Below are 21,508 nucleotides of genomic sequence, written 5' to 3'. Positions count from 1 at the left end.
AGTGTGTCTGGGGCAGCGCTTGTGTGACTGTGCCAACAAAAACCTGGCTTACTGGTTGGAGTTAATGTTCAGCCAGTTACACTTTGTGAGGGTTAAACTTCAGACTTCGTTCAGAAAACACACTGAGATCAACAATGCACGATAGGATCTTGGCCGCAACCTTCTCTGTACTCCTCAACCACAAAAATGTCTTCAGAAATGGATAGAGCCCAGGTCTACCTGGTGACAGGAGGATGTGGTTTTATTGGCAAAAAGATCGTAGAGCTCCTGTCTCAACAAGACTACATCAAAGAGGTCAGAGTTTTTGATTCAGGAGCAAGAGAAGAAGAAAAAATCATCCCAGGTAAGACAAGGGCATCATCTTGTATTATTGGCCATAACCCTCCCTCTTTCAAGACAGCTGGTAATATACTGGGGAAGGAACCTGGATTAAACAGACTGCATGGAGCATAACTTCCAGCTTGGGGGTGTTCAGCACTGGACCACATCAAAGCAAAATGCTCCACAGGGAGTAGCAGCAGTTGGTCTATTGCAGGGAGGAGCCAAATCCCCACCAGGGACCAGATATAAGGAGAAACATACTCACTGGGTACCTCACACGGGATCTTGGCTGCCCAGTTGGTTCAGCTCACCCACTCAAACAGCAAAGGGACAAACCCCCATGCTCCTGACCTGCTCCAACCAGTTAGCAATTCTGTGAAGACAACGAAATACCTTACAATAATAGAATCAGTGCTCAGAAGCTCCGTGTCTGCTAGAGATATTGTGAAATAAATTAATAATTGAGAGAAACCTGTAGTCTTACTGTGCTGTGCAAAAAGTGGAAGAGGTGAGGCTCAGTAAATATGCTCCAAGATACTAAATTAATCCATTTGATCATATTCTGAGTGCTGCCTTCTGAAGTTTCACCAGGGCTGATTACAGTGAGATATGCTGGGGAAAAGCAACCCGTTTTACTGGATTTGAGAGCACCCACCCCAAACAAGCCAACACAGCTCACAGTGCTCTGCAGTTAATGGTGGGCGGCCCAAACCCTCAGCCTGCTTCGAATGAGACCCAAAAAAAAGTGACACGGGAGTTCCTATCTGATAAGAGGTATCGATAAAGAGGAGACGGACTTCAGCAAGTTAAAAAATTCTCAGGGAAATGTCACTACCAGAAGTACTTCCTCAGCAGATGAAATCACCATACTGCTTTCCTCGGGCTTCAAGTAACCAGTTGCTTTAAAAGCACCCAAAACTGAAAGGAAAAGCTGTTTAATCATTAAGGAGCTCCTATAATCCCTGCCTTTAGCCCTTAGGCTAAAAGGGCTGATGTTCCTTCTCCTTGGTTCACAGTTTTGTATCTCCGGGCACTGCTCTCTTCTGGAGAGGTGGCACCAAGGGCAAGACAGGAGCCAGGAGTTTTCTTCTGTCCCACAAACTATTCCCCATTTATGCCTGTCGATACAATTATGCCTTTTGCCCAGTTGCACGACTGTGGCAATAGGCAATCTAGCCCAACCTAACCCTTTCATGAATTGGGTTGGGCCCACTGCCTCTTCCCTACTAAGCCCAGTATGTTCTCTTTGTCCCTATCATATTTTCATATTTCACTCTTTTTTTTGATTCCCTTCAGACTCCATTAGTTACAATCAGCTTGTACTCTAATCCTCCAGCGTACTTTGAGTCCCTCCTAGTTTGATGTTATCTGCTGATTTAATGAACAAATATGCCAGGTTCTTGATGAAAACAATAAAAAGCCCCAAATACAGCAATAAGCACTGGAGAGCCTCAGGGCAGCCACCTCCCACAACTGGCAGCTCCCTGGGCGCTGTAACTCAGCCAGCTTTGTGCTCACCCTCATGTGGATTGCTTAGACCACATTTGACTGACTTGCGTATGAGAATGACACAGAGTTTCCAAAGCCCTTCTAAAATCAAGATAGATGACATTGACTTGTTCCACTACATCTACTCAGCCTACTAGCTTGTCGTAAGAACAAAGGAGATTTATCTGACATGATTCATTCTTGCCAGATCCATGTCACTTGCTACTATTCTCCAGGTTATCCCACTGGTGCTTACACACATGTTGTTTAAGTCCTGAAATTCCTGGTGTTGAAGTTAAGCTGCTCCATAATTCCCTGGCTCTTCTTTACCTCCTTTCTAAGCACAGGTGTTTCATTTGCTCTATTTCAGCACCTCCTCCAAAAGTCCTCCAAAGTACCTGATAAAGCAATAAAGCCGCAGTTACATCCATCACCCCATTAGTAGCCCTGGATAACACTCACCAGTGCTATCAATTTGAAAATTGGTCTTGGTGCTTGCCACCTCACTCCTTACAGCTGAGCTCTCGTTGTTCTCTTGTTGGTCTTAATTGCACCAGCTGCCCTACGACAGTGATTAGAAAGAAGCTATATAACACTTCAGCCCAACCTCTATCAGGTTTTTCTTCATGGCTAAGTAGGAGCAAGCTCTCCTCACCATGAGGCTGCTGACCCTCTGCTCCCCTGTCAGCACAGCCTTTCAGCAGGAGTGTCTTCCAGGCAAGTGCATCCTCTCTGCTACATGGGCAATGCCTTTCCCCTCTATTTGTGCTGAATCAGCTCTATCTGTTAATATTAAATATCCTACTGCTATGGGCTAGCTCTCCAAGTCTTGGTGATGCTACTTAAGAAATCAGATTAATGCTTTAGTTAAACTTCTGCCTTTTCCTGTGTCCCATGCTTCTTGGCAAATGCAAACCTAGCATCCTCAGTTTTGTCTCTCCTTTGAATTCACAAGGAATTGCTCTGTTCTTTTATCCCCTTGTACTTACAGTAGTTCACTGAGGGCTTCCATGTCATAACAGTTCCATAGCTGGAGTCACACACCGTTCCCTGAGCTGCTCCTGTGCTTGATCCTTCAGGAATCACTACCCTGATTCCTGACTGAGTGGGGCTCTTCTGGAAGCCCCCAGCCCAGGGCACAGGAGACATCTCTGTCCCAAAGCAGTCCTGTGGCTGCCTGGCTTGCTACAAAAGTCCTGGGGAGCATGGCTTCCTGACCCAGCTTCTTGCTGGCCTATTCCCAACTACAGAAAAAGGGAAAAATCCCACTGAAATATTACAACACCATCTCAAAGCATGAACACTAGTAGTAGATGCCAACTATAGCCATGTATGGAGCAGCTATTTTGAGAGACAAGGGGAAGGGAAAAACAACAAACCAACTTTCTGAATGGCTCAAAGAGAGGAATTTCCTATGAAACTTCAACTGACCTGTTACGTTATTTTCCATCCCCACCTATACTATCTGCAATTTAAATAAAGCTTTGTGCAATGTCCCTCAAGCTTGCTTGGTGTTATTCCCACCATGCTGTAGAAGTTTTCTGCCTTAAGGAAATTGCATGGGACAGCTTCCCCATTCACACGTCCTGCAGCCAGTCCTGCTGCCAGCTGCAGCTCTAGGCGAGCCATCTCCCAGCCTTGCTCAGAGCTATCCTTGGCTGCATGCGAGAGATGTGCAATGACAGCTGCAGTTATTCCGACACACAGTTGGTGTAAACTGGCCAAGTGCTGTGCTGAATTAAACCAGATGCAGATCTGGTTTCTTGGGGTTCAAAAAGTGGGGATGTATTTTTCCCCAGTGTGATGTATTCAAATGGTAGAGTTGTCAGCGTGCTGCTGCTTGCCCTGCTAAGAGGAAAGCTTCCCAAGCAGGATCTTCATCCTGCAAGAAGGTGAGGATGCTGTTTTGTATTTTTTTTTTTCTCCCTGTATTTATGCTTATATTATTCTTCTCCAGCTACCACTCATGTGACAGTGATGAAAGGAGACATTCGAGACTACAATCTGCTCCTTGCTGCCATGCGGGGTGTTCACGTGGTTATTCACACAGCTGCTATTGTGGACTACAGAAACACTGTGCCCTTCTGGGAAATGAAAGCTGTCAACGTTGGGGGTAAGCTCTTTAAAGCAGGCAATTAAATACAGACTTAAATTCACACGGCTCGGTGTGGAGTCATACAAGAGGCTACAACATATGTATCCTCTCTGACTTCGTGCTCCCGTGTCCCCTGATTGTCACAAGCACCACTCTGCTGTGAGATGAGAAAGGTGCACTTCCAGCGGGGAGGTTTCTGCCTATGCCCTCTGTTGCTCAGGGCAGGCTGTGCTGCTCCTCTGCACAGCTGTAAAGCTACATCTCATGAAGTCAGATCTGGAGCCAGATATTGTGCAAGTTACTCTGATCAGGGGTACAACCTTCACTAATAGTACTGATTCAGAACATACTAAATGGTTTCTCTCAGCTACAGGTCTGTGAGAAAGACTGTGATCAAAAATTAACCCCTGTTCTAGATACCTTGTAGCTTTCCTGGGAAGGGTCAGAAAATAGCTACCCTGTACACCCACCAGTGCAAGACACTATCAGTTGAGCTGCATCCATGCTATAAGAGAGTGATGTTATTTTTAATAGTCACAGAGGTAGCAACTGCTACATACCTATAAGCCACACATAACCAAGATCTCCATGACTCCTTCTATCACCAAGAGCTGATTTCATGTTAGGTGCAAGATCTGCTTAAAGAAAACATGTTCATAAATCTGTGAAATAAGTACGGGCTATAAAGATAATGAAATCCCTATTACAGCAGCAATTCCAATGGCACCTTAGGCTGTTAGCTACTAAAATAGTCGTTAACCACAAGGAAACAATTTTATAGATATGTGTGTGTATATACACATACATACTATATATACATACATGCATGCACATCTCACTTGGTTACTGCTTAGGGCTACTCCTACTTTCTGATATATTCAAGGGCAACATTTAAATTCCATCCATTCATTGCTGTAGTTTTCAAAACCAGATGCTTTTAAGAGCTTGTATTGCGTGTGTGTACCAAGAATACCCAGAGCCTGAGGGTTCCTGCTGCCTTTTAATGGCTTTGTGAGATCTTCCTCTTCATTGTCTGCTTGCTATGAGCGAGGTATTTTAGTGCACTGAGGTTTCCACTGATAACAGCAAACTCAGGCAACACCCCTGTTCAGCAAACCAAGCCTCTTGCAGATGCTTGTGACAACCCCAGAACACCCCACAGCCTGTGTTTCTGCAAGGTGACTGGTGGCTGAGTGCCTCTTTGGGGAGCAGATGGAGGTGGCTCAGCAGGAGCCTCATCTGCAGAGACAATCCGTTCTGCACTTGTGCCTTCCCTTGGACGGCTTCATGTGGGCCTCCCCAAACTGAGGCTGCTGCCTTCACTAGGACTGCTTGTAATCTTAAATGCTGAGATTAGTCTAAACTTTTCCATTAATCATAGCAGGTAAAATAATAAAACTGAATTGTATTTGACACCTACTGTAAACTTCATAGAAGAAGGAAAAAAAAGTCAGGACAGGTCAACTACATAATCTTAACTGGCTTCTCTGTGCAGCTCAGGCCACAGAAATTCATCCAATTACTGCCTTAAGCCCAGTAATTTGTGGCTAAATTGGCTATGCCTTTTCAAAGGACTTTTGCCTAGAATTAAGGACTGCAAGTTAATGGGCTATCTATCACGTCTTTCAGCAAGCCATAACGATGCTTAGGAGTATTAGTGTGGCTACGGCTAATTACTAGTGCTGGCAAAAATTTACACCTTTGTTCTGCCTTGTTTCTCCTCTGTTTCAGCCACTGGTTTCTGAATCGTGTTACAGTCTTGACTAGACTGAGGAGCCCTCTCCTAAAAGAATTACTTTTTCCATCTAGTCAGTCTTTTTAATCTGCTTTTTGTTAAGCTGAATGAATTTTAACTCATCTGTTTCCAGTGATATTTATCTACAAGGGTTCTCAGTAAACTTTATATAGTGACAGGCCAATGAAGAAGTAAATTGATTGTTTTCTACTGGGTCTTCCTATTGACTCATGCTCTCTGAAATTATCCTAAGCTCAGGACTTCCTTGATAATTTAAGATCTTGCCTTTAACAACAAGAACAGAAATTGCAAGCCCTCCTGAGCAAGATCTGCAGCGTGACTCAAGGGCAGATCCTGATTAGCCAGGTATGAATAGTGCAGAGACTCCTGGAAACCAGCTCTATGAGCAGCTTCATTTAAGATCTGCCTGATCAGATTTGAAGGCCCATCAATATGCATCCATGGCTTTGTTGTTGTCATTCAGGTTATTGTAGAATCAGCTTGATTGAATCATGATAATTGCAAAACTCCCCCTGGAAGAGTTGCAAATCATTAAAAAAAAAAATAAATCACAAAACCACACACTGACCCACAAGCTCAGCCAGAAGCAGCATAGATACTGCTCTCAGTATTAGTTAACCTGACTGCTGTCTGGTTACCACACTACCTGAAGCAAACCAGTTACAAACAGCTTTCACTCAAGTAGCAAATTCTCAGCTCTTTAAGTTGAGAAACCAAGACATGAGTCACTGGGTTGTCCATAACATGTGCGAACTAATGACACTTGGAACATTGCAAGCTAAGATCAATGCTGGATATTACTATCTTTACTGTCAAATCCGTCCTTATTCCCCTAGACAGGTACTGTTCCCACGTTCCTAAAAAGGAATAAATACTTTTTCTGAACAAAGATGACAAAAACAATAGGGGGTTTTTTGGTGCCAAATTACTCCGCTGTTTCCCTGTTTCAAATGGGAGACTCAGACTAGGACTATATGAAATGTATTATGAGATATTTCTGCCCTTCTTGAACCAAATCATGCTTCAGTTTCATCTGGATTTCATGTGGATTTGTAAGCTGCACTTACTATTTTATTTAACATTTTGTAGCTACCAGGAATCTGTTGCAATGTTTTTCACCCTACAGTCACTTCCATAGAGCAGTATATGCAACTAAAACACCAATTATTTTGCCAGAAGGCTGCAATTCACCATTTGACAGTCTGTCCATGCATCAAAAAAAGATGGACAACATGGAATTTTGCTCTGCCAAGCTGTCAGCTTCTTTTTTGTTAACAACTATTAAGTCAAAGTTATGTCAGTTGCTAATAGCCGTAGAGATTAAGCCACTTTATAGATGAAGATTTAGCTGTGGCTCTCATGTTATGAACCATCCATACCTGTGCAAATATACCTGAGGAACGGCAGCCTTGACCTATGGCTTTACACTTTTTTTGGCCATGAAAAGGATGGATCTAGTCCAAGTCAGCATCTCAAGCCTGGAAATCTCATTTGACTTGCATAACAGAAACCAAAGCAAGGCAGTTAATGTTTGTCCTCAGGTACTGAAAACGTGCTAAGGGCCTGCTCTGTCCTGAACATCCCATACGTTGTCTACACAAGCTCCATTGCTGCGGTGGGACCTAACACCTTGTGTGAGCCCATGCGCAGATAAGGCCAAACAAATCTTTTGCATCACTCTGGATTTCCAGTTAAACAGCAATGAAGCTGCAAACAGCTGGAGATTTTTGCTGTGACTCCAAAGGACAATGTGTGCTCCTGTTCCTGTTGATTCATTTACTCTTTCTTGGAAATCCCTCTTTGCTCTTCATCTTCAGGAATCACAGCTCTTCCCAGCCAAAACTTGACCAGCAGTGGATGTTACTGATTGAAAGTTGATTGAGAGGTGTAGGACCCAACTGCACCTCCAGGCTGTCCTCTGTATGTATGGACCTGCTCCTCTAAGCCCTAAAATCAGTTTGGCATTAGATCTGAGCTGCTCAGGGTTTGAGCTTGTGTTTTACCCTGCTGTTGGGTCTGAGTTTTCACTCTCCTCCTCAAGCTGAGTTGACCCAAAGGGCAGGTGATGCTCTGTCACCAACCCACTTTCCTCTTTTTCAGCTCCACAGTGAATAGCTAGTGAACCTGTACCAAGCTCCTAGTAACAAGAGATCAAATGTATACGGACTATTTTAGCATGACCTCAGAAGAGGGTACATTGGTAACATAGTCTTGGGTCACAGCTGCATTTGGTGTGCAGTTGCCTTGTAGTGTTCTTGTGTAGTTGCACTCTCTGTGACCAGGCTCTGACCTGGCAATGGCACCCTATCCCTCAAAATACCTTTCCCTGGGAAGTGCTTGCTAGGGTTAGCTCCTGGACTTTCTGCTTTTGGGCACATGCTCAACCCACCTCTTCTGCATGTGGCTCCTTCAAGACTAACCCACAGACTCAGAAGATGCAGTAGAGCTTAGAAACCCTCTTGGGGCAAAGATGGGATTTGGAACAATGTAAAGACAGTGGCCAGTATTGGGGTGTTGTTTTTTTTTTTCTTCTCTTTGGTATCCAGAATAGCCTTTCACAACCAGCCGACATTCCTGCTCAGGATCTGGATACCTTTTGTATTCATGGGGCACAAGGACTTGCACCTCTAACTGGGCTGAAGACCAAGAGCTGAAGTATTAAACTAAATTTGAAGGCAGGTGGAGATAGGGGCAAGTCTGATATGTACCATTGTAAAGCTGCTTGATGATTTCAAGCACAGTTGTATCTACACAGACTGCTCAAACCATGGAAACTTGTGTGCGAGGGGAACTGGCTCAAAACCAAGTTTTGTCTCTACAGGCAGCCAGTCTAGACACAGCTGGCTTCAGTCTCCTGGCTCTAGAAATTTGAGCCTAGCTAGAAAAGGCTGCTTAAGACATAACTTAAAATGACCTACAAGCCTAAATTTCATACTTGCAAGTAAACTAAGGCATAACCCAGTTGTTCTGAACAGTATTTAAGCACCCAAATCCATAGAAATAAATGTCTTATGGAAAAAAAAAATCCCTGAGAGCAGGAAACCTCAACCCACTTGGGAGCATGAGCATGAAAAGATCTGGTGTTATTGAAAGGCTATGGAATTTGTCATTAGCATATCTAAATCACTTCTAAAAATGAATGTATGTCCTTGTTTGAATTTTAGTCCTGTGATTTGAGATGCATGTGAATAGGTGATTTGAAAAATCTACCCCAAATCTTGATTGAGAGGACAGTCCTTGGCCTTGTAATGATGCCCAAGTGGGTACAAGCAAATACCCATCCACAATGAGGTTCATTCATAGAGCTGACCATCCTCTTCCCCACCAACTCCCAGTCCTTCCCAGTCACAAACACAAATAAAACCACCACCTAGAGCCTTTCTCTCATTTTACAGAACACATTCATGTTCTCCCATCATGCTGGGAGAAAGCCTGCTTGTGAGAGTGGTTCTTGTTCTCTGATGATTTTCACTTTAAACTCCTGGAATTAAAGCGGGAGAAGAGGCACCCAGATAAAAATTACACCACTTGTCCCAGTAGGGAACCCAGTGACGACTGCAAGGCAATGTAATATGTCCATCTCCAGACTGAAAGCACAGGTGCAGTTTCCCCGTCCCCACCCAATCTGTTCTGCTTTTCTCCCTCGCAGAGCATGATCCAGCCTGCCTTCCTTCCTTTTTCTCTTTCTCTGTCCCCTTTCTCTCTCGTTCCTTGTATAATTTTATTTAACTCACTTTTACATGCTGGGGAATTGACACAGACAAAGGATGATTAGTGTCTGGACAGGGTGATGGGTGCAGGGATAATGCTCACACCTCAGCATCCTACAATAATAGAAAATGCCTCTGTCAGTCTCAATCCCTCTGAGACAGCCACCGCTGAGATACCTTCTGACAATGCTGCTCCAGTCTTATTAGCGTTCAGTTATCTGTGATCGTTTTGAAAAGCAAGAGCATTATGCTGAGCTCTTTGTTACTACTAAGCTTCAAAAGGGGTGGGGGAAGGCAAACACGAGCAGAGCTCTGCAGCCCAGGAATGACAGGCAGGTTGCCCCTTGGTGAAGCTGCTGCTTTTTAAAAGCTTTGCAAGGCAAAAAATAAATTCAGATATAAAAAGAAAGCAATTAAAACTAGAACTTCTAGATAACCCCCCTAATTGTCTTGAGCCTCTCCTGGGCTCACAACAAACCGCACACAATCAATCTTTTGTCGTGCTTGTTTTCTGGTTTGTCTCCTGCTCGTCACCCGTAAACACAGGGAAGAGGAGGAGGGCTTTGCGATAAAAGCCAGGGGTGCACGGGGAGGCTGTATTTCTGAAGCTCCTAATTTATTTCTGTTGCTGTAGCACAAGACGGCCCTGATCTCAGCTGGGATATCTGACACACGAGATACCAGACTGCCAAACAGGCAGAAGAAAGGCAGCAGCATTATCCGGGTTTTACACGTGGGGATCTGAGCACAGAAAAGAGCAAGCAAGTTGCCCAAGGTCAAAGAGGGAGCGCCTGAGTCAGAGCTTGCTCTGCCGTGGCAAAAAGACCCGTGCTGCAGACTGGCTGCACGACCTTGTCGCAGGCCACCCACCTCTCCAGGAGTGGGTCTGAGCCCACCTGCAAAAGGAGCACGATGGCTCTTTGTTGCCCTGCGTGGGGGTACCCCAAGCCTGGTGTTTGCCTACCGTGAGTTTCTGTAGGAGAGCAAAATATAGAGCAAAATAATTTAAAAATGTGAAGAATCCCGGAATCCAAATCCTGAACCAAATCCTGGAACAGACTAGTATGCACTACAACACTGGGACAAAATGGCGGCTGCTTTCTTGGTTCTCCATGGAATTATTTCCAGGCCTGGGAGGGCACTTATGTGTTGGATCCCACTGACTCCCCTCCTCCCTGCTGTAAGTTAGGAGGCACGGCCAGCTGAGGAGCATGTTGCCTTCCTCCGCAGTTACAGCCAAAGGTCCCCAGCATGGCTCCAAGCCCTGCTTGCCCTAAATTGTGGACCTACATTTTTGCTCTTCCCCCAAGCACAATCTGCTAGGGAAGATGAAGGAATAACCTCAGCACAAATCTGGTGATTGCACACCTTCCACAAGCCCACCAGCAGCTTTTGCATCACCAGCAAATGTCTCCCATCTCTAATCAACAATATGAGAAAATTAAGCAGCAGCAGCTTCTTTTAGTTTATAGCTCATGAGAGGCTTCTTGCTACCTCTAATGAAAAAAACAAAGTAGGATTGCTCTCATTTTCCTGCCCTCCATCATCTTGTGCTCTTTCCACCTTGCTCAGCCACTTGAGAGTTGCTTAAAAAGGTAACTGCGCTGCCTTCTAATTTGCCTGCCAGAATATTGTTTGCTTCAATCACACTGTATTAGACAAAAGCAAATCCAACTCTCAGACATTAAATCATGCAAACCTGCCCTATGAACTGCCTAACCCTGCAGAATTGCCTGGTACTTCTTGAGGCTTTATTTCTCCCAGACCGCAGCAAGGATCTTAGACCCGTACAATTCACCACCAGAGGTAAGTCCCTGGAGGGCATGGGCTGCAGAGTAAATCACTCTGTGACGAATGTCTCCCAGCCCTGAGCTCTTCTTCATGTCTCACAATCTATTCCAGAGGAAATGAGGACACCAAATACAGTGGGGAAGTGGAACTTCCTTACGGGAAGACAAAGGCTATGGCAGAAAAACTTGTATTTGAAGCCAATGGAAAAAAGCTACAAAAGTCAATGGCATCCCTGGTGTTTCAGCACAGGATGAGTGGGAGGAGACAGCTGGTTAGAAAGGCCCCGCATCTCGTATCCAAGTATGTATCCAACTGATTCCTCAGCTGGGTGTACATACCAAAATCCCCAGAGTTTACCAAAGGCTGATATTCGCACCCCATCCGGAACCTGCCAAGCATTTGCAAGATCAAAGAGTGCTGCCCTTTGTGCCTATGTTTAAAATCCACCAAAAGGAGTGGGGCTTTGAAAAGCGCTGTGTAAACTTAAGACCTACAAAACCAGGTTCACCTGGTTCACACTGCATAAAGATGTATTTTCAGACATGCCCGAGTGATTTAACAATCAGAAATATTACCCAGACCCAGCCACCTACCTAAGTTGCCTGGCTAGCCGTTTCAGACTCCCAGTAGTCAGCAGACAGGTAAGTCCTTCTAGACGATGAAGCAGAATGTAAAAATGAGACTTTAGTCCTGCCTGGAGCATCTCTCTCCTGGTTACAGTTTGAGGCCAGCCCAGTTTTACTGGCTTCCTCTGATACCTAATTTTGGTTGTTGCAAACACTCCTTCACACCTCAGCTGCAGAAGGGGTTAATGCAGTTAGCACCCTCCACCCAATCTTTCTCAGTGAACAACACCCATATGCAGGTGTGCTTTGTTAAAAATAAATAAATATCAAGTGGGCACCACATCGCATTTCTAAGGATCCAAACCAGGCCCTAGCTGTCCAGCCAAAGTTTGCAATGGTTGACTCCTCTAGCCCAATTTCCCCAGGATTTTTGGTTTCATCTGACACACACAACATCATTGTGGAAGGTTTTAGCTCTGAATCCATTTGTCAATAACATCCCTCCCTGATTTTTCAGCTGAGCAACGGTGGCAAACTCACAACCTGCATCATCCGTGCAAACACAGTATACCAGGAGAAGGCAACATTTCTGCGAGACCTGTATTTGTTTGCCAAAGCCAGGAACGATGTGTTGGACTACCTAGAGCCTGAGAACACCGAGCGCAATTCCACGTATGTGGGTGAGTCTCTCTGCTTGTGGTGCTACCAGGCTGTTCTGGTCCCAGGAGATCTTCCGTTGCCGCTTACCCATAATTCTTGAAGACAGAAAGATGAGTATGGGGATTGAGCACAAATATTTGTATAACCACAAAACTTGGTCTGGCTAAAAGAATTTTTAATATAGTTGTTTACATATTTAATTTTTTTTTCCTGCGTAGGGCTTCTTTTTTTCTTCCCATCAATGTAGGGAAAAATGTTGTTTAGAAAAAAAAAATAGCAGAAAAGAATAACAGAAACCTATTTTTTCTTTTTCTTCTTTTTTTAGGGTAATGTTTTAAGGATTTTACTGGGGAAGACAGAAATTCAGGAATATTTTTTAAATGTTTTTTGTTGTTGTTTGAAAAGACATATTTTCATTACAAGAAATTACATTAACTATTTATAACTTAGGAAAAGCATTCCTTGAAAAAAAGACTGTACTACATAAGTGATTTTTGCAAGCACTAGAGACTCCTCATGAAACCTATTGAAATAGTTTGTTGTGGTGTTGAATGCGTTACAGGGGAGTGTAACTCACCATTAAATCATGCAGGGCTTTAGTTATTTCTGTGCAGCTCACTTATATGTCTTTTTCCAAAAGTGCAGATAACAGTAGTTTGAAAATGCTGTAATGGAAGAACCAGGCCTAGATAAATCAAGTGACTTCTTCAAAGGCTCACAGCAGAGCCGGGAATAAAAACCTCAAGCTCTGCCTCCCATTCATCCTGCTCTCACTACAAAACACTGCCCTTTCGCTTCGCGTGAACCGGTATCACAAGGAACATTAATTGTCCAGCACAAAGGGGAGACCAAAGGTTTAAAGGCTCTTGGAGGTCTGGATTAACTACTCTGTCTCTCGGCAGTACAGCTGAGTAACATGATGAGTGCTTTCCCTGCTTTGCAGCACCGAAGAAGGCAGACCCAATGCACTCATTCATTCCAAGAGGAAACAGGCAAATCTAGCTCCTCCTGAATGCCTGTCTCTCTCCCCCTCTTATTTCTCCAGGGAATGGTGCATGGATGCATGTTCTTGCAGCAAGGCACCTGCAGCTGAAACCGGACTTACTCGCCGGACAAGTGTATTATTGCTATGATGACACTCCAAGAAGAGGTTTTCTGGTCAGGCATCAGCTCCTGTCTTCTGTGGACCCCTCGATAAGGCTAGGCTCACACATCCCTTACCGGAAGATGTGGTTAATAATACACCTGCACAGGATAATCAAGGCACTCCTGTACCCCTTCTGGAAGCCGCAGCCGTTCCTAAACTTGCCTTTACTGAACACAATAGTCACCACCTTCTCCTATGAGACAGACAAAGCCTTCAGGCACTTTGGGTACAAACCCCTCTTCACCTGGCAGGAGAGCAAGCAGAGAACTGTGCAGTGGCTGAAAGCAGCTGCAGGGAACGTATCCTGCCCCCATCTTCATCAGAAGGAGAATTAAGCAGCATGTATGGGTAAGGAGCAAGCACGTTATTCAACTTCACAACACGCTGTGGTCTTGGGCAGCTGGCGGGATGGCTGTACCCAGCTCACACACTCAGGGGGTCTTCCGTGATAATTTTTGGAAGAGCAAGGAAGCCCAGAAAGTTCTTGCTCTGTTTTAGGGTTTAATGGAAAAGAAAAACACTTTTTTCCCTTTTCCAGAGCTATCTCTTTTAAGATTGTTCCTGTTATTCTTAACATGTGAACAATTATATCTGTTTTGAAAGATTATTCCTATAAAATAAGCTTGCAGTCTCTTGTATTGACAATGTATAGGCTGACTTACATTCTAACCTTATGCTGGGACATCTGACCAAGCTTAGAGGTGGTTACACATAGGTTGTAACTCAAATTCTCCTACCTCATAGCACTCTAGCAGCAAAACAAATTAAAGCCCACGTTCAGCTGCTGCACAGAAGGCAGACAGCCACTTGGGTGAAGGCCTTGGGGGCTGCACTTATGCTAAATAACACCTGAACTTCGGGCAGAAGAGGGCATCTGAACTCATTCCGTGGTGCTGGAGCTACAGTCCATGGGGGAACGTTTCACAGATAATATTTTCCTAGCACAGATGGGGCGGGCACTTACAGAGGGTTCACAACAAAAGCAAAGCCTGCGGTCGGACCAGTTTACCAGTTCCTCTACCTATAAGGCATGCAGAGGGGCTGACAGACCTACATTAAGCACAATGGATTTCAGTTTTCACCTGAGCTTGGAGGAATGGACTATTTTTACAATACTGGTTAAAATTTAAAATTAGTTCCGTTGTTTTGGGAATGTTTAAGTATTCCTGTGGTCTGTGAACATGTAACCATCTCCTGAGTTTTCCTACAGTTACAGTGTACATATGCACAAATAAAAGCTTATTTTAATTACTTCCCTAATCCTCCTGGAAAAAGCAAGTTTCAGCATGATATCTTTGATAGAAATGATCAAGATTTGCTTCTTGTTAGTCATAGCAATTACTCAGGAAGGAGAGCAAAGTGATACCATGTGAGCTGCCAAGTTAACTTCACTGAAATTCATACTCACAAGAGAATTCTTTCGAAAATGAGCTGGCAAACCCCAAATCATTTGCTCAGGTAATTCAAGAATAATTTCAAATGACAAATAAATTTAGGCAAACCAACACAATCTGTTCATAGAGAACGTGGAAAGCTAAACTGTGTAAGTTACCAGTTCCCTCCTTTTTTACTCAATCCTTTGTGCTGGGAAGTTTTTAGGAAAGGCAGTAACAAGATTGCTGGGTTTTCTATTTCATTAACAATTGGCTGTGCAGCTTCCTGCTATAATTTAAATGGTAAATGACGGCTTGCTAAGAATTTGACAAGGAAATATATACCCAATTTCTCATGCGTGTTGCCAGAGCATCGCTGCAGTATGACAACGTTGACTGCAACAGGTTTTGATGCTTCTGAAACCTTGCTTTTATCTTGCCAAAAAAGAGCCACTGGGTGGAGCTGCAAGTCTGTGAGACAGGTACCTTCGCCGTGTGATTTCGAGTGTTGCAACAGCTTTGGCTTGAGCTGTTTTAAAAAAGAATCCAAAGACGAATCCAGAAAGCAAGGCTGACGGATGGGCTGGGGGTACCTGACCATTCAGGTTTGGCCTCACTTTGTGGCATTTGGAGTTTTGGACTTCCCTCTGCTGTCTGGATGCATTCATCTTTTTATCTTCATGTAGTCATAAAGAGACCAAGGAAATTATTTTTCCACTCGTAACTCAGAAAAGAATAAAAGTTTGCTTTCTATTAAAAAATATAATGAAATATGGCACTCTGACCTTTGAGAAAACTTGGCTAAGTACAAGAGCTGAGGCTGTCAGTCCCATTCGGAGCCATTGGTTTATTCCTTTGTGGGCTCTGGAGTTACTGAAGGTATCGAGTGGTATAATTGCCAAGCCCCAACACTACCCCAGAGACCAATGTACGCTTGCCTCCTTTCAGAAACCTCGCTGGGAACCTTATCGTGCTTTTCTTCCTATCCTGCTCATCATCATCTATGATTTTGATGCTTAGCAGGATACAGATGACACACAGGATAAGGAGCAGGCGTTTTTAAAGGTAGTTAAGGGCAGCGTTTTTCAAAAGGGCTTGAATAATTTACCTACTTAGCTTTTTTTACACCTACCCACCTCCCAAGCTTTGACAAAAGCAAGCAGAGGATTCCCTTTCCCTGCACATAGTAGAAGTGGGGGAAAAAGTTAGACAGCAAAGCCTCTGTACTGTTTTCCAAAAAGATGAGTAAGCTTCCTTTGGCTGCACTGCAGTTTGGCTCCTCCAAGCTAATGCTGCTGCAGACTTCCTGTTAGATCCTTGATTTTATCAGATTATAACTTGTTTTCTCCTGGCAGTGCTTTAATTCTTTCTACTGCACTGGGTTGTCATTGGCTTTTCTTTTCAGGGTCCCAGCCCTATTATGTAACAGCAGCAGAAGTAGGAAAAAAAATAAAAAGAGGAAAAAAAATATTTCAGATCTGTTTCTACTTCTGGAAAGGAGCCTTTGTGCACAATTACTCATCCAAGAGATTCAGCAGGTATAACTGCTTCCCCCAGGGGCTCCATTATATAATTGGATTTCAGCCATACAAATTAAATCCTATCTTACCCCTTAGTTAAGCCAGGCAGTAAGTATTTAATGCTAATATCCCTGACAACTATTGCAGGGAGAAGCAGAGATGAAGCACAGAGGAGACAGATGCATGCTTCTCTGCTGGAGGAGCAGGGAGGATGAGCAGGGAGTGCACTGACAGAAAGGCACCTGCTATTTTTTAAAGCTGGCTAAACTTCCCCAGCGCGAGCCATGGCGTCTGCTGGCGGAGTTGTCTGAGCTGGAACGTGGTTTTTTCCTCCGTTTTCCGCCTGCCGATGTTCCCATGTGCGTACTGAGCGTTCATCCCCCCAACACACACACACACACTTCAAAGAGCCGCATGCCTAACCCTGTTTGAGTTTCTATGGAAGTCTCCGTTCTTGTGCAATGTCTGAAAGAAGCAAGTTTAGTAATATTAAAACTCAAGCCAAACACACAAACAAGCAAAGAATTCCCAAATTAAAAAGAAAATCTTAACCGAGTTACTCATTCATCTGCATTTTCTATTGCGTTCTGTCTTCTCCAGGCATGTTCCTTTTAGACAAAGCCCTCTGGGCAGAGACCATCTCTTTTGGTGTCTGGTACATCAGTCACATAGTTAGTACATAGTAATAAAGGAAAATAGATTCATGGTAGGAGTTAAACCAGTCAGTCTGGTACCGTAATTGGAACATAATCTCATATTGACAGTATTTAACACAGGATGCGCTGGGAACAGATGGCAGCACGCCAGGCCTCAATCGTTCAGCAAATATTGGAAAGATATTTTCCAAGTCCAGCTTCTCAACCTCATCTCTGATATCGGAAGCTTCGCTTTCCCCAGCGGGACTAGATATACTCACTAATCCTGGAAAAAGCCCGGTGCACCATGTGCTTCTGAGCTTGCAGGCAACTTGGCTAGCGGCGTTTCTACTGGTAACTATCTTACAAATGTTTAGAGAGAGATTTGAAAAAGCACTGATGGCAAAAGACATCCATTGGTACACACTTGCACGCCTTCCCCTTGCAGACAGAGACCATCATACGTGTGACACAAGGCACAAACCCACGTGCGTTTCCTGAGCCAGGGATATCCACCAGCATGCCGGTCTGCCTTTCCTTTCATCTCTAAGACCTTCAGTCTTACAATTAACTCACCGGGGACACAGTGGCCATACAGAGTTGTTCCCTTCCCTAAGCCTAAAATGCTGAGCAAAGGAAGGGGAAAGGAGAGGGAGCCCAGTTATGGCCAAGACGCATCCTGCAGTAGGATGCACGACACTGTGGTTGCAGGAACAAAGTCAGCTTTCCAAGGGTACGGGAGAAGTATACCTTGCTTTCTGTATCTGCTACGGAAAGTTTAAATTGATTTTTCTCTATTTCAGCAATTAATTTCCATTAATCAAGTTACTGTACAATGCTTCACTATAATTCACAGGTTTTATGCATTATATGAATAAAATTGCACATATATTTTTATGTGATTTTCATTTAATTGAATTCCAAGGAGATTTATCTCCTGGGTTATTAATAAATCTTAATATGGCCTATAACACTCAATTGATATTTAATTAACCTGCAATAACTGCCTTGTAAAATGTAAATTAAATGCTTTATTTTTTCAGGCATATAACGTTAAATCAAATTCTTAATTCTACCAGCAAAGCAAAAAGGAGTTGGGGAAAAACAAGACTCCAGGCCACAGAACCTTAGACCTGAAAATATTTGATGTTTAAAGAGGTCCAACATGGAAACTGGATCCATGTTTTATTCCAGTTCCTCTCCCAAGGAAGTGCTTCTCCACTGTCTCCCCACCTTCAAAGGTCACAAGAATCTGGGTAGATTTAGATAAAACATCAAAATCTCAGAAGACTTTAAGAGAAGAGAGAGAAGCCCATTATTAATAATAAGGTTGCAAATTCCCATAAGTATTGTGGTATTTGGCATTTTTCTTAAAGCCTTGGCTCCTAGAGTCACATTATCAAATGAGAATGTCAATTTTCATTTAAAAATAAAAAAGGAAAGACGTTAAAGCCCTTTGATAGGGGGAAAAGTTTGCAAACCTGAATGTCAAAGGCATGAGAACTAAGAGACAAAAATACATAAAATTTGATCCTTATCTTTAAAAGTACCAGAACTTTTTGAGAGACTTGAGATGTTTGAAAACTGGGAGGTGGCAACAAATGATCAAAACAGCTTTTACAAGAGAAGATGAGAACAGTCCAAATTATATTTTAAGATCAAACTGTTCTCCTCCCCCTCCCCTAGCAATTTACATAGATCTACATTAAATACTGCAAACTTCATCAACAACTATTTCTGATTTCAAAACTAGGATAGCTAGCTACCTCTGCAAAGTGATTTGAAAATTTCAGGTGACTGTGACTGTCTAAAATTGATAGGCCTATAAAGTTTTACTGTGATAGCATGTAAACTTAGGATATCTTTCTTTTTTAATGTACAGAGTAGCTAATCTGTCTTCCAATATTTTATTAAATAGGGCATTTCCACCAAAGGACAGTATCCCTTACCATCCGTAATCTGTCTGCATTAGATCACTTTAAAGGGTATTAAATGAAAATCAAAAGTTAAATGTACCGTGGATTTTAAAGGTGTCACAGCAAGGAAGAATAAAAATGAAAAGAATGGATTCTGACTTGTAACAACTGAATGGAAATAAATCCAGATCTTTGGTAATGGAAAGCTTGTCCTCGCTTCTGTTCATCCTCTCCAGTCACTCAGTCGCCACCCTGCTTGCACAAACGGCACCAGTGAACCCCACTCAGGCAAACCCAGCGCAGTAATTCTGCCTGGGAACTCATGAGGCTGATGGATTCCTTGCAGGGCTCCAGCAGCAGGGGGGTACGTGATCCTGCCACCCCTTAGTTACTCAAGGGCTCGCGTGAATTGCATCGCCTAGAAAAGCAGTGCTGACTAGTCCAAATTCTGCCACTCTCACACTTTGCAAGTAGCTTTGCTGCTTCAGAAGAGGAGTACCCGGAGCAGGGAGTCAGCAGATGCAAGTGGCCTCATGCTCGCAGTAATTGACTGGAATTTTGCAGACCTGGGTTTAATCCCCAGCTCCAGCACAGGGTAATTTATGGCAGGTTTCTTCCTCTCTCTCCACATTTTATGATTTTGGCAATTGATCAGAATTAGCCTCTTCTCCTTCTCCTACCTTTCATCTATTTAATGGAGGAGAACACATCCCGCGAACGTGCTGCGTCGGATCTGCTGTCAGCCATGGCTTGGGGGGAGCTGAGCCCGGCGTGAGCCCGCAGACCACAGCTCCTTCCCAGCACTCGCCTTTTACTCTACTGGATAAACATTGACACAGTAGATTTTTTTTTTCCCCCGAAGTGGGTTTCTAATTGAGCTGAATCTAGCACAAGCTTCATTAAGGGCTACCCATGACTGACAGTTTGAATTTACTTGGGTAGCACTTTTTCTCAGGCCAAAGTCGCCTGGGAGCTGCACCAGGAAGAGACAGAGTCCCATCTACCCACAGACTACTTCTAACGATGCTCCCGGGGATTAAATCGCTAACAGGAACAAATGTAATGCATCAAAAATCAGGAGGCTGCAAATTCTCAGAAGTGCTCAGGACTTAAGATCTGACTGGCTCCCCACAAAAATGTTACCACCTAAATTGTTCCCCCCTGCTCTGCCCACCAGACAACAATCCACCTGGCTACCTTATAGGCACACTCAAGACAAGTCCTAGTCCTAAACCCATTTATGATTGTACCACGCTCCTCGTAAATCCTAGCTCAGATCTCCTTTCCTTTGAGAAACACGTCTGGCTAACAATTCCTGACATTTCCACGACGCTTAAAGTCACCTTTTGTACAGGGCTCCGGAAGCAACAGCCTCAGTGGGAACAGAGGGAATTCACCTGCTCTGGCTAGTAGCAAACCTGCTTCACAGCGAGCACGTAAGTGAGAAGCAAAGTGTCTACAGTCCTGCTGCTGCTGACACCGCCGGGAGTAATTCCACTTACATGGGGATAGGTACCGAAGATGGGGGATCCTTAACACAAGACAGACACAGCACTTGCAAGCTCTGTCTTTCTCAAAAATCACATCTGGAAATGAGCAATTGAGCAAGAACCAGCCCCACGAGACACATCTAAATCAGCCCATCTTAATATTGGGCACATGCTCTTAACTCGCACGTTGCTGTGCATTCAAATGATTAATGGTTCAATATAAAACTCACATAGCACTGTACAGTGGTACTGGAGCACATCACCTAGATCAATACGCACGCCTTGCCCCAGGAGAAGATTTGGGATTTTTAAACCAATGAGAATTAGGTGCCTGATTTCTATTGCATTTCAAAGGGATTTAGAAGCTCTGCTCTCTCTCAGAAACCTCACCAGGCTACCTTAGAGGCTGCACACATGCTTGACATGACACCAGATAATGTTTGTGGGCTACGGCATAAATGGGGATTACTGCCTCTGAAAAGGAGGACTTGCTGAAGCAGCTGTGGTTTAACGAAGGATTTGAAAGAGGAGAGAAGCACAGAGGGAAGCTGTTCTAGACAATAAGTCACATAAGAAAAGGCTTAAAAACAGAGCAGGAGGAAATGAAGGGATATGAAAAGGAAGGGATTTGGGATAAATGATAGGAAAAGGAGGAGAAACGTCAGCTAGCAGCAAGATTACATGGGGCAATGTGCAAGCTCCTTCAGCCCTTCTTCACGGGGTGATTGGAGTGGTGGGAAAGGCAGGACTGCACCAGCGGGCTCCTGGGCCAGCTGCAGGACAAAGCTGGCTGACCACAGCCACGATGGGAATAGAGGGAATTTGGCAAAATTACAACCAAGCTTGCTCAGATCACACGGTAACTGATGGTGGTAACTTGTGACAGCCAACCCCAGCAGATACAGGGATCAGAATACAGCCGGTGGGCATCCAGGCAGAGGCTGAAGACTGCAGTATAGCTCAGGAGGGGAATGGTGTGGGGAGGAGCAGGCAGCTGAAAGACGGCGTGGCTGCACCCCGACGCGGCGCTGGTGGAGTAT

The 21,508-nt window shown here is 44.0% G+C and overlaps 1 protein-coding gene and 1 long non-coding RNA gene across 4 annotated transcripts in view; one reads left to right on the top strand and one right to left on the bottom strand.

Annotated features, from left to right (window-relative positions):
* The window catches only part of LOC308180859, an 84,505-nt gene that overhangs the window by 19,219 nt on the left and 43,778 nt on the right, over positions 1–21,508 (bottom strand). The gene's annotated exons all lie outside the window — the stretch shown is intronic.
* Positions 172–14,137, top strand: LOC308180858 (3 beta-hydroxysteroid dehydrogenase type 7-like). Its single transcript, XM_080563195.1, has 6 exons — positions 172–343; positions 3,767–3,922; positions 7,202–7,310; positions 11,273–11,374; positions 12,247–12,407; positions 13,433–14,137. The coding sequence occupies exons 1-6, from the start codon at positions 187–189 to the stop codon at positions 13,867–13,869; spliced, it is 1,122 nt and encodes a 373-aa protein (XP_080419321.1). The 5' UTR covers positions 172–186; the 3' UTR covers positions 13,870–14,137.

Source organism: Anser brachyrhynchus (genome assembly GCF_964034855.1).
Source record: "Anser brachyrhynchus genome assembly, chromosome: 20".
In the NCBI taxonomy this organism is placed as follows: domain Eukaryota; kingdom Metazoa; phylum Chordata; class Aves; order Anseriformes; family Anatidae; genus Anser; species Anser brachyrhynchus.
Note: the sequence above shows the minus strand (reverse complement) of the source record. Positions and strands in the feature narration are given on the sequence as shown.

What these genes read in the sequence shown, in the direction of transcription:
- LOC308180858 (XM_080563195.1), top strand. Translation starts at nt 187, where the DNA reads ATGTCTTCAGAAATGGATAGAGCCCAGGTCTACCTGGTGACAGGAGGA. An exon ending in AGAAGAAAAAATCATCCCAG is followed by an intron (nt 344 to 3,766) that starts GTAAGACAAGGG and finishes ATTCTTCTCCAG; the next exon opens with CTACCACTCATGTGACAGTG. An exon ending in TTGTGTGAGCCCATGCGCAG is followed by an intron (nt 7,311 to 11,272) that starts ATAAGGCCAAAC and finishes AATCTATTCCAG; the next exon opens with AGGAAATGAGGACACCAAAT.